At 42.1% G+C, this 12,139-nt stretch overlaps 1 protein-coding gene across 3 annotated transcripts in view; it reads left to right on the forward strand.

Annotated features, from left to right (window-relative positions):
* SLC35F4 (solute carrier family 35 member F4) overlaps positions 1–12,139 on the forward strand; it is a 103,524-nt gene that overhangs the window by 75,869 nt on the left and 15,516 nt on the right. The window contains exons 2-3 of one of the 3 annotated variants that reach the window (XM_010712092.2): positions 6,109–6,297; positions 10,331–10,628. In XM_010712092.2, the coding sequence (XP_010710394.1) occupies positions 6,109–6,297; positions 10,331–10,628 (487 nt within the window). Of the gene's footprint in view, positions 1–6,108; positions 6,298–10,330; positions 10,629–12,139 lie in introns of those variants that run through there. The other 2 variants (XM_010712094.2, XM_031553733.1) reach the window with 2 other exon arrangements.

The following is a 12,139-nucleotide window of genomic DNA, read 5'->3' on the forward strand; positions in this document are numbered from 1 at the left end:
TCTCCCAGATTTTGCATGTAAGTCTAATCGAGGTGGTGTTCATCAGCCTATATCTTAAATCAGGAGCGTTAGGCATGCTGCTTCTAGCTCCCTGTGCTATTATCATCACAAAGCCAAGGAGGTGCAGGGCTGGATGGTGACTTCAGGAAGTTCTTTGCATCCTCTCCTCTAAGGCAGAGCAAGATGCATCTTCATCACACCTGATGGGCGTCTCTGTCATTTGTCTCTGCTGTGAGACCATTTTTCAGGCACTTAATGACAGCCATAGTGAGGCTTTTCCCTCTTTTTAGGGTGACACGTCCCTCGTTAGGCACTGCGTTATTTATGGGATGGTGAAATTTAACTTATTTGCTCCCTCTTTGTTTGCTTTATAGCAAAGATAGGAGGGCATGTTGAAATTATGGAGATTCCTAATTGTGGGGGAAGTTTCTGTCAGTTTGAAATGAACGGCTGCGTGCAGACACTGAGGAGATAATTGGCAGGAATTGCAGATGGACGTCACTGTTGAACTACAACAAAAATGTCTGCACTTTTGCTTTCTGCTCTTGACAACAGTTAATCATAGTACAGGAGAAATGCTGTATACCATCACTGAGTCATTTGTTTTTCATTAAGATGTGAAAATCTTGTTTTTCCCAGGGCAAAAAATAATTGTCATAACCTTCTCATCCCCTTCAGACATAAAAACTTCCCAAGCTAGCAAAGAGTGAATAAACAGGGCATTACTCTGACTGCTCATACGTGCATAGCTCTGATACACAGAACTCTGTGTCTCCAAAGGGTGTCTTTAAATGGAGAACATCACTGAGGTCTGAGATACGGTGAAATAATTTATCTTCACTGAGCAAAGTAGGAGGTGCTTGCTCCTGAATCCTGTGTAGCAGGATCTGCAGAGACTCTCCTTCTAGAGTTGGTCTGCTTGGCTTTCATAAATGTCATTATGGCTTCATGTCCTGAGTTGAACTGCTAGTTCTGAACTCTTTAAAAATGGGGGAAATTTTGCTCTTGGGTTCTAATTTCACATTAATAGTGGTAATATCTTCAGGTGCAGTGGTGTGTCTGCAGAACAGCCTTGCTGGTTGTACTCAGGTGCTGTGGGTCTATACCAGTGTAATGAAGGGCAGGATTTGATTTTACACTGAGTCCCTTTGGCTGAAATTAAACAAACTATGGACCTAACTCCACTAGGTAGCCCTGCCCGCAGCTGTGTGGTAGCAGTGGCAAACAATCCAATGAAAGCCATAGCTAATGCTCTCTGATGAGGTTTTCTTGTTATAAAACTGACAGAAGAAGCTGTCTTCCTATACAATGGCACTGCAACTCAGTCCCCATTTCTTTTGAGTTGTGCTCATCCGATGCTTCTCCAGCCACAAATTTTACATCGTCTTCTCCTTACTGCACAATATTAGGACCAGAATTTCTCTGCAAGAATCTCCAGCCCTCATGGCTGTGTGCTGACTGTTACCAACATGAGCATGTGCACACGGGCTGCTGGAAGCAGTGGGCTGGTGATGTGTGAGCTCGTCCTTCTCTGCAGCGGATGCTCACCAGCAGGTAAGGTTGCAACACAAAGGAAGCATTGTCAATTCTTTCACTGGTGCCCAATTTAGCAGGAACATTCGATTGACGTACTTTTCGCATAGCACCAGCCTGGCTTCTACCTCCATCCATCTGTCAAAGCTCAGCGATTGTTTCCGCGGCAGTGGCGTGAAGACATCATGTTGTCGATGCACAAACAATGACATATTAGGAGCTGAGATTTTGAGGGCACGGTAGAATAAACAGATTTTAATACTGTGTGAGTAAAAGAAAGACTGTAAATGCCTTGAGTGACTTTCTGGCAAAGCTTGCCTACTGCCTGACTACAGTGATAGCTATGGATGATCCCTCCCTCCTCTGCAGGACTATGAAAACAAAAGAAACTTTCCAGCTCATAAGCATGTCATCCATTTAGCCATCAATTTAGTTCTGTAATAAAAAGAAAAACCAGCAAACCAACAAAGCACATGTTTTGGCACATGCCAGCAAGGCAAATGTTGCTGTCTCCAAATTAACAAACACTTTGTATCATGGACATGCAGAGGTTATGGAAAGGAATTTGATTATCTATTTGAGAGATTCTTCGTTTCCATTGGGGCAGTTGTTGAGGAAAGAAAAGGAAAAAAAAAATCAGTTATCTGCTGATGAGGCCATTAAAGTTTTCCCAGGGCTGCATTTTTACAATGAATTCATTATTTTACTGGTAGTCCATTCACTTTGTTTTTAGTAGCAACTTTGAGGCCATAAAAGATGAAAAGATGCAGAATGGCATCTTTTTTGGTATTCTAAGCAGTATTGTCACTCAATAAATATGTTGGACATATACAAAACTAATCTGAAAATCACTGTTCTTGAATCTCAAAGCAAAATCCCTTTTCTCCTACCCCCCTGCATAATAACAGTGATTTGTCTAGCCCGAAGCCACGGAGGGACAAATATTCTCACTGTGTGAACTGCATGTGAAAGTCCGTGTATAAATGGAAAGCCACAAGTCTTGCTTCACATCTCTCAGAGTCAAGAGGCAAGGGAGCTGTTTGCAGGTTATAGATGGATGGTGAAAATGGCTCTTGGGACACAAGCCACATGCTGCTGGCTCCTGGTTGGATCCAAGACAGCAGCAGCTTCTGGTGGCTCACCTCCTCCATCAGCCTGAGTTCAGAGCAGTGTTAAAGAATGTGGAAAGGCATGGGCTTCAGTGATGTTAATCATGGTTAGTCACAAGCATAATTACCTTGCTAAATTGAACGACACAGGAATAAGTATATAGTAATTAATATAAGACATGGACTGACTCTGATAGAAGCATGAAGAAAGCCACATGTTCTCCTTGCTGGTCTCCTTTAGTCTACATATATAAATTGCTTTACTTCCTAAAGAAAAGTGTCTGCATTTCTAGGGGGGGAAAAAAAGACTTAACTGATATAGAAAAAAATAATAATCTTTAAAAATGGGGCAGAGTGGGGGGTAGCTTTTATCCAGTAATGGAAAGTCACCCAGATGGATTTGATTCATTAAATGCTTGATACGATCCTGTGCCCCTTTCGTGTTTTCCATTCCCTCCTTTGTCAAGTGTATGGGCTGAGTGTTACTTTGGCACTCAATTATAAGCTCCAAACAGGCAAGGAACTCTTCTAGCAGCAAGATTTTTCTTTCAGTTAAAAAAAAATAAAATCAGGTAAATAGTTGAGTCTGACCCAGTGTGAATATTTCGACTCAAGATGGTTGTTCTTCCTTATATCAGGCACTCATCCTGAGGTTTACGTCTATATTAAGTCAAAAGATTGTGACCCTAACAGTGCTGCTCCACTTTTGCTCTGGTGGAAGTGTATTTTGGGAGCATTTTAGTTGTTCCTTCATTTTCACGTGCCGTGTTATGGTAGGACCCTCCTGTTGTCCATTCTGGGAGGTCATGCTCTCACCTCCTGAGGCTACAAGGTCTCCATAGGCATGTGGGATTCACATACACAAAAATTCAGTGGGAAATGCTGCTCTTGATTTTTGTCTAAGCTTGGTGGGTCTCAGTGGATCCCTTCTTGAGCGCCAGTAATTATTGTGTGAGTCAAAGAATGGGAATTAATTACACAACATTCTGTTTTCCTTTCCTCTAACACGTGGGTTAGAAGCACACGTGCAAGATTTTGTTGGAGTGCTTTGTAAATGGTGATTTGTTGTCCTTGCAGCTGAAACTGAGGTTGGAGAAATTAGCCCAGCATATTACTCTTCACCTTCCCTGTCAAAGTATCTCTTTAAAATATGATCAGATTCAGTAGCATTAGATGGCCCAACCTTTCCAGCTGTAACAAGGAAATTTTGATAAATTGCTGTGCTATCTGATTGCTTTCAAATATAAAAGGAGATCTCACTAAATCAAGCAGTGACTTTCGATTAAATGCAATCTCCTGAATTGCAGTTTTGGTCTCAGCTGCTGAGTTTCTCATTGTACAGGAAAAGATTGGTGTTCCTTTATTGTACCAGATATAAATAACTCTGAGCTCTTTTTGCATACGAGAAAAATAGGCATCCTTGAAATTTTGGCTGCAGATCATCTGATAGACTTCTGCTGAGTATCCTGAGCTTGCTCTAAATGACATTAATTGAGATGTAGCATGTGTCTTTTAACATAATGAAATCTCTTTAAATGATGCGGATCAAAGTGAGCAGTGGTTTGGGTTGATGCACCTTGGTGGTGGAGGACAGGCAGTCAGCAAGTGAAAATAAAACTTCCCTAAGTTAAGGACTGGAAGATTTGGAAGTGCCTTTTTGGATATTTAGGCCAGAAGATGCTGCTTGTCTTAACCTTGCAGAGATGGGAAGTAACTTTCAGCTGTCAAATAAAGGTGTGATGATGCTTCTTGTGGGGTGACAGGTGGGAAGAGCAAGGCTTGGACTTGTGAAATGAGTAGAACAAGGTCATAGGAAGAGTTGTGTGGCTATTTGATCAATATTTTCTCCATTAAAAAGTAAATATATGAAGATGAAAAGCGTTTAAGGGTTTGAAAATGTCTTGTAGGCTCTAAAAAGCTCTGTAGATATTGACGCTCACCAAAAAAAAGAGGAGAAACAATCTATTGCCTAGAAACAATATAGGTGTTGGTCCTTGAAAGTCAACTTCAGTGTTTATACTGTCATAGACTGTGTTCTAAATGTCTCCTTTGTGGTCTTTGTCGTTAGAGCAGGTGAATCAAACACAGCTTGTAATTCATGTGTAGTTATATGAATCTCAGCCTCCTCTGGCAGTAGAGTGTTGAGTTGATTCCTCTGTTACCCTGAATACAATCCCTGCTTTAGGAAATGCTTCCATGTTGTTATTTGGTTATGTGGTGTTATTTGCTCCAAGCACACTGAAGTGGCTCGTTTTGTAATGAAGAGTGTTGCCTTCTAAGAGGTTGTTGCTGCATTTGTTGCATACTTAGCACCTTACACATGAGTTCTGTGGCAGTTTTTCTGTGCTTTTCAGTGTGAGGCAAGTGTTTGTTGTATTAAAGCCTCCAAATCATGGCAAAATCAGTGGCTGCTCTGAGTATATGTGACTTGTGTCAGGCTGGGAGAAGTGGTCACCAACTGAAGTTGCAGCTGCAAAAGAAGAGGTGGGTGATCTCAACAGACCGTGAACACACACACTTATCAAAAACGGCCAGTCATCTTGGCTTACTGACTCAGAAGAGAACTCTGATGTGCTGCTCACATGCTGACCTCTTCAACGGACCCTTTCAGTAAGTTTGGGAGTATGTGCCAGATGGCCAGATTTCAGCACTGTGCTCTGTTCTGTTTCTTTCTGGTGCTTCGTACAGTCCTTCAAGCACTTACTTGTAAAATGCTGTATCCTTCTCACCAGCAAACTTCTCATCTGGTGTTGCTGGTGTTTCTGGCAACTGGGGCTTGTCCACTGCCTTGTGCCTTTGTAAAGTCTCCCTCTGACATGCAGTGTCTTGGGGGTGGCTGCACCTCACAGCAGAAGAGAAAGCAACATGCATGAAGATGTGGAGATTATGACACGGTGCACTTAAAGCCTTCAAACTGACCTCTGCTGTAAGTTAGCAACTGCCTGCATCCTAAAGACCCATCAGTGAGCAAGGCTTCATCCGATGCAAGAATCTCAAGAGTGGTTCTGAAGGATGGAAGGGGAAGCTCTTGCCTTGAGAGTCTCTCAGCACCAACCCCAGTTGTTCCTCAGCCCTTCTTTCTGTCCTATGGGGAATGGTGACCTCTCCTTTTGCCTCATTCAGTGTCAGTGCTCAGGAGGGGCCCACGTGAGTACAAATTCCTTTGACTGTTCAGACCCTGTGGATGGAGCTGCATGGCTGAGAGTATGCTGCAGCATAAGGCTCTCATTTCTTCAGGGGAAAGGCTGGTTTTTGTACAGCAGCATTTATCTGAAGGGGGGAGAGAGTTAAGTATTTATTTACTTACTTATTTACTTTATTCTGACCACAGCTGAAACCTTGATTTTTGCAGTGTGCTTCCTTTCTCCCACTGACTCATTTGTATGCATTTTGCTGACAGTGTTTGAAAGCCCCGCTTTCTTCCAGGGAGTTTACAGCCAAACTGATGCAAACTCTTTCTTCTCAGGTGCCTCACGATCATCTGTCATCCAATGCAAGCCAGGAGGCAACTGCCCCAGCAGACACAGAGGCATGACTAGGCAGCTCTCCCCTCTATCTGTGGCTGAAGATTCTGCTGCTCCCATTCTTGAGCTGCAGAATCGAAGTCCCTCGGGAATCTGTCGGCACAGCAGAGTCGAGAGGCAGAGCAGATCAGGTAGGCATAACGGCCGCATTGCCGGTGTCGCAGCATGCCTGCTAAAGGCCTCTCCTGTCTGGTTTTTGGAAAGACGGTGCAGAGTGCTGACGTTGGGTTTCGGTGCTGCAAACTGCATGGCCTTGTGAAAGTCCTTCCTGTACCTGTGTGCAGACTGGGGTTAGGCAAGAAGGAAGCAAGGATGGGAGAGGAAGTGCTGGGCCTCGGTAGGAACGTAGAACGCGTTATCTGAGAAATCCTGTTGGCACAGAAGGATGATTAACATTAGCGCACCAATTAGTCTTACGAGATGGTTGTGTTTCCTCAGCTTCAGCCTGGCCAGAGACCAGGACCCTTAAAACCAGCCATTTACCTTCTCAAAGGCAATGACAATCTCAGCTCGTACCGTTGGACAATCTGATGAAGAGGAAGAGAAGGAGCGACGGGTGGAAGGATATCTAGAAAAGACCATCACAGTTCAGATCATCGAGCAGCTGCACACCAGGGCTTCCACTGGGAATGTGTCACACACTTTTTGCAGAAGTTTAGCTCAGATGAACCTGTACGTATGGAGAATGCTGGCTTCTTCACCATGATGTCCATCTGTCATCAACAGGGGTGGTATGGGAGCAGTTGCAGGATGCAGCCAGAAACCTTTGAGAGTGCTGGATTGTACTGCTGAAGAAAGAGTAGTTAAATGGCTGAAATAATATAACTGTACCAAGTACTTTGGATAACAGTGTATGTAGATACTGTGAGCAAAAAGGAGAGGAAGAGCAGGTTGGATCTCCTTGCACACTGGAACTATGGGAGATGAACCTTTATCTTGTCACTTCATCACTGATGGCAGCAAGAGTCAGCTATTTTCTGCCTTGAGGTGGATGGAAAACAGAGGAATCTTGTACTCCAGGAGTACTCTTTTGATGGAAACCCTCAGAAAGACACTAAAGGTGATGATTGCAGCAAGGAGTGGGTGTTACAGCATCTTGCAGTGAAGAACTTAGATACTGATAGTAGAAAACCAATCATCTGTTCTCATTTTTTGCAGATATTAGGATGAATAATTCCATATTTACTTGCACAAGGGTACATCCAAATCAGAATCTATCTTTTGTTAAGAAAGGACTTGTAGCCCTATTGAGAAAAAAATAGTACTGTGTCATCATATTCATCCAAATGTTTATTTTGTAGTTTTTTAGTCCCCTTTTTATCCAGATCTTCCTCGTCAGTGAGGTGTAAGTATGACTGACCTGACAGGTAGGTGAACAAATATAAAGAATATCATTTTCTAGGATGTAGTTATGAAACACTTAGGAGTTCAGAAAGAAAAACTGTAGGTTTTGATTTTATTTATCTCATTCTTTTGAAAACAAAAGCTAAAAAGATTGTTCCTCTTGTTACGGAGATATCACATAGAAAAGTTACATTACTGACAGACAAAAGGAGCATGCAAAGATATTTCTGGTCATTGACTTTCAGCACAGTTTGCCATTGACCAGTGTCATCTGCATGTGTCACCTGCGGTGTCACCTGCATTCTTTCCCTCTCTTTTCATCCTTACTGAGTTCTCAGATTGCTTCCATGTTCTTGACGGGTTAAGTCAGTTGGTTAGCTTCAAACTGAAGTCACCAAGGATTTCTATGGCCTTTCTAATTGTAAAATGCTATCTGCATACCACTTTGGCTCATGAATTCATTTTCTTCTCAGCACAGCATTAAGTGTCTGGACTCAAATTCTACTTTCCAGCTCAATTCAGACCCAACTTCATCACTTGAAAGTTCTCCAGCCTTTTTAGTGTGAATTGTGTGTCTGCTTTCCATATGTCCCTACCCTCTTTGAGTTCAAGTCCTGTGATTCTTTTAAAGATATTTCTTATCTCTCCCTTGTGGATCTTTGACCAAATTTTCAGTATAAGCATCTCATGGATTTCAAAAGCAATTGTCAAGCTACTGTGCCACTTTGCCTGGAATTTCACATAGTCTAAGGCAAGATAAGGTCCTCCAGTGGGTCATACATCCCACCTCCCTTCGGTACATGAGGGTGAGATCAGCCACCTTCTCAACATGCCTGTCCATTCTCACCAAGTATAGAGGGAGCCTAGACAACATTTTTAGCCTGAAAAACAATTGCTAACTACGTTACATGGGGTGAATCCTGTCAATTAAGCACTTACAAAACCTCCCTACTGTACGTTTAATTAGGCTAAATCTCACACAGGTCTTTTAAATCAAGCTAGGACTTGTAAAAAGTCTATGTTTCTGTGCCTTTCCCCAACATTTGGTGCTGTAACAACCAAGTCAAATGCTAATGATAGTGTCATGCATTGTAACAGCAATTACAGTGTTATTTGGTAATTGGAAAATGTAATGTGTAGATAAAGGTGCTTTAGTGTTCCATCATTGTGTGATTGCTTTCACTGCTAGCTGAAGAAGGACTAATTGCATGGTAGTTTTGCTTAGCAGGAAAACCCCTAAGAGGATGTTATGAAATACATTCTTTCTAAACCATTTTAACTTGCAAATAAACTGCAATTTACTTTTTAATAGAAGATAACAGTCATTATTAGTGCTATCAAAATATCTGTATTCTCCCAGTAGATGAAGATAATGCTACAGTGGTGCTTTTCTATTCAGAGTTCTGTCTGATTATCTTCTATATGTTTTAAATCGGCCTGTAATTTTATTTAAGTTCTTGATTCATCACACAACAATGGAGCAGCTAAATACTTGTTATTTTTAAGGGGAAAAAATGCACCGTACAATTACAAAAAGCTTCATGTCCCAGTTAGGTAAATTCTTGACTGCAAATTTTACTCTCTGTTATGATGAATCAGTTTTAGAATGTTGGTCTAATTTAATAACTCAAAAGCTCACTTTTACATTTCCTTATGACTGTAGCAGAAACAGTAGTAAAGAAGGAAAGTCAGAACTGAGTTTAGGTTGAACATAGAAAAGTGTGTGGGTGCTCTCACTGCAGTAGATCTATAACTCCCCTTAGCATCAGCAGCTTTGTAGTTTCTTACTCTATATCACATTGTATTGATGCAGTTAGAATAGAATAGAATAGAATAGAATAGAATAGAATAGAATAGAATAGAATAGAATAGAATAGAATATTGAGAATAGCTGCAGGTCATGGTTTTCAGAAGGAACTCCTGTTCCTCCTATCAAACTATGTGCTATGTTCTAACATGGTAAATATCAGAGCTCATTGGTGCTGCATGAGCTCATGGGCATAAATGAAGCCAGAGAACTGCTGCTGCAGTCGGATCCGTTGTTTTCAGCTGGGATCTGTGAAATCACAATTGGGTTCACGGGCTGCATCAGTAAATCTGGAGAGCCAGTCATCAGTCAGTGGGATTTGGTGCTCCGCTGTGCTGGTTCCAGTGATCTGGAGACTGGGTCTGAAAAGTACCGTATGAAAATGGAACATGGCAACTTTCTGATTCCCTCTTGCTTATCTTTAGAGGTTTATTTCCAGGCATGCCAAGCTTCAGTTTTGTTCAGTTTCCTTTTTTAACTTCAAAAGTGTAAATACAGAAACTTGACTGAAATAATCCCTGTCTTTGCTTTGGAACATCAAACCACCAGACTGTTTATTCCTCACCTCTCAAAGAAAACAGTGATTTTTGAGTTAAAATATTCAATAATAAGAGCTTTTTTTCTGGCTCCAGAAGTATAGGGTCAGATAGCTTTTATGCTGCAAACATGCAGAGTAATTGACTTTATAATGTAGCTGGTTCTAAGAGAGGTAGCTGTGTTCTGGAGGTTTGGCTGACAGAGGGGAAGAAGGGCTGATAAAGCAGACAGCTTAACCATGATGCTGTTACCTCCAGCCTCTATTGTGTTTATCTTTTGTTCCTATTCTCTTGAAGATAGTATTATTAAGTATTTCTGAGTGGGATTTTGGTGTTTGTAGGACATGCAGGAATTAAATGAGAAGAGGCACGGAGTGGTTCTTGGCTGAATCACAAAGCGAGATTTTCCTAAGAATTGTTTTGAATGCATTAATGATGTGTGCAACTCTTCTTTCTTTCTGTATCATTTTTATCCAGGAGAAGAAGGAACACAAGCGCACACGGAGAGCAGCAGCCAAGAAGCTGAGGGACAGACACGATGCCAGTCTTGCACATCCACGTTTCTTAAGCTCATTTGGAGATTTCTGATCATTTTGTCCGTCTCTTCCTCCTGGGTTGGGACAACGCAGTTTGTCAAAATCACCTATGAGACATTTGACTGTCCTTTTTTCATGACTTGGTTCTCAACAAACTGGAACATTATGGTATTTCCCATTTATTATTCTGGGCACCTTGCAACTGCACAGGAGAAGCAGTCTCCAATCAAAAAATTCAGGTAGGCTTTATCGTGGCAATATCACTTTTAAGCAGCCTGATTGCTCTGGACTGAAATCACTGCACTTCTCAGTTTGACCCATGGTGTCAGAAGACAGAACGAAGGTCATGCTGCAGAGAATCACATTCATAAATAATTTTTAAAAGGCTAACAGATGAGTGACATATGCTTGAATAAATGGATAATTGATCATTAGAGGGTTTTTTTTTTCACTGAGTTGAAAAGGTCAATTATTTGCTTATAATCTTGCTGTTATCTAAAATCTCTATAATTTGTGTTCTTGCCTGGATCAGTTTTCCACTGACCGTTAATCTCTCCTGACAGAATGCTAGTGTAAGGTGCAATCAAAGCAACTCATAGCTGTAGAGAATAAAAGATGCTTCAAGGTAAGGAGATGGCTTGCTCTCTATGCTGGTTTGCAGCTTGAAAATTGTCTTTTCCTCCTCCTCCTGCTAGATCACAGCCGGGAGGATGAACACCTCTGGAGCCTTCTCTGCTCTTTTGCATGGGGTAGGCTCTTGGCTCTCCTCTGCCTGTAACTCTGAGGAGCAAGTTGGCATAGCTGAGTGGCTGTCGTGCTGGGGAGAAGATGTTTACAGAAGGTTTTGTCCTTCTGTAAAGTTCTGAATGGAAATAACTGTTCCTCTCTCTTACAAGAGCCTAGGGAGAACAACTCCGACTCTAGGCTTTCCATATGCCACGTGGCTGGGAGTTGCACTCGAGCTCCCAGCCTCAAGTGCAAAGGCTGAAGGAATGCATAGTGTTTGCTACAGTATTAGTCTGCATTAGTGCAGATGTAGAAATTCCCATTCCTTTTTAGTGGCCAGCCTGAAAGCACAGGAATTCAGGATTGGAGGGGGGACCCAAAGAAGTCATCCAGTCCAACCAGCAGGACTGCAGAAGGACCAGACTGGCTCAGTTCAACCCTGGCTGGTACTTAAAGCCATATCTGAGGGTTTGGAATTACTACTTCTTCCTGGGGCAATTAATTTGACTATTCCTCCTCCTCTTCCATTATTCTACTCATCCAACAGTGAAGTAGAAGCTGTTTTAAAGGGTGGAGGTAAATTCAGCTTGTCACAATATACCAGACCTTGTCTGTGAAGGGAGGGTATTCACAGAGTAGTTTTGAGGTGGGACCCTATTCTGTTACTCCACTGTAGAGCTGCTTTGAAAACAGTATTACTGACTGCAGCAGAGTGATCTGTTCTGCCAGATGTTTACAGTGTGTGGCCCACACCTTGTTCCCTCTGATGGAGGGCTCAGCACAGCTGTCCCCAAGAACACGAGGAATTCAATTTGTGACCATCAGGGCTGGAGTGTAGCAGGGCCAGAGCCTTCCCTTGGCTGCTTTTTCCAGGATCTGAGATATAATTTGGCCTTAAATTTATCATTTCTGTCAAATCAGCGTGACTGAAATTGAACGGTTGCACTTAATTAAGTCTTCCTCTGAAAACGCAGTGCTTTGCGTGTTAAGGATGCCTTCATTCAGATTCTTTCTGGAGTATTGG

The sequence above is a fragment of the Meleagris gallopavo genome, chromosome 5 (genome assembly GCF_000146605.3).
Source record: "Meleagris gallopavo isolate NT-WF06-2002-E0010 breed Aviagen turkey brand Nicholas breeding stock chromosome 5, Turkey_5.1, whole genome shotgun sequence".
Taxonomy (NCBI): domain Eukaryota; kingdom Metazoa; phylum Chordata; class Aves; order Galliformes; family Phasianidae; genus Meleagris; species Meleagris gallopavo.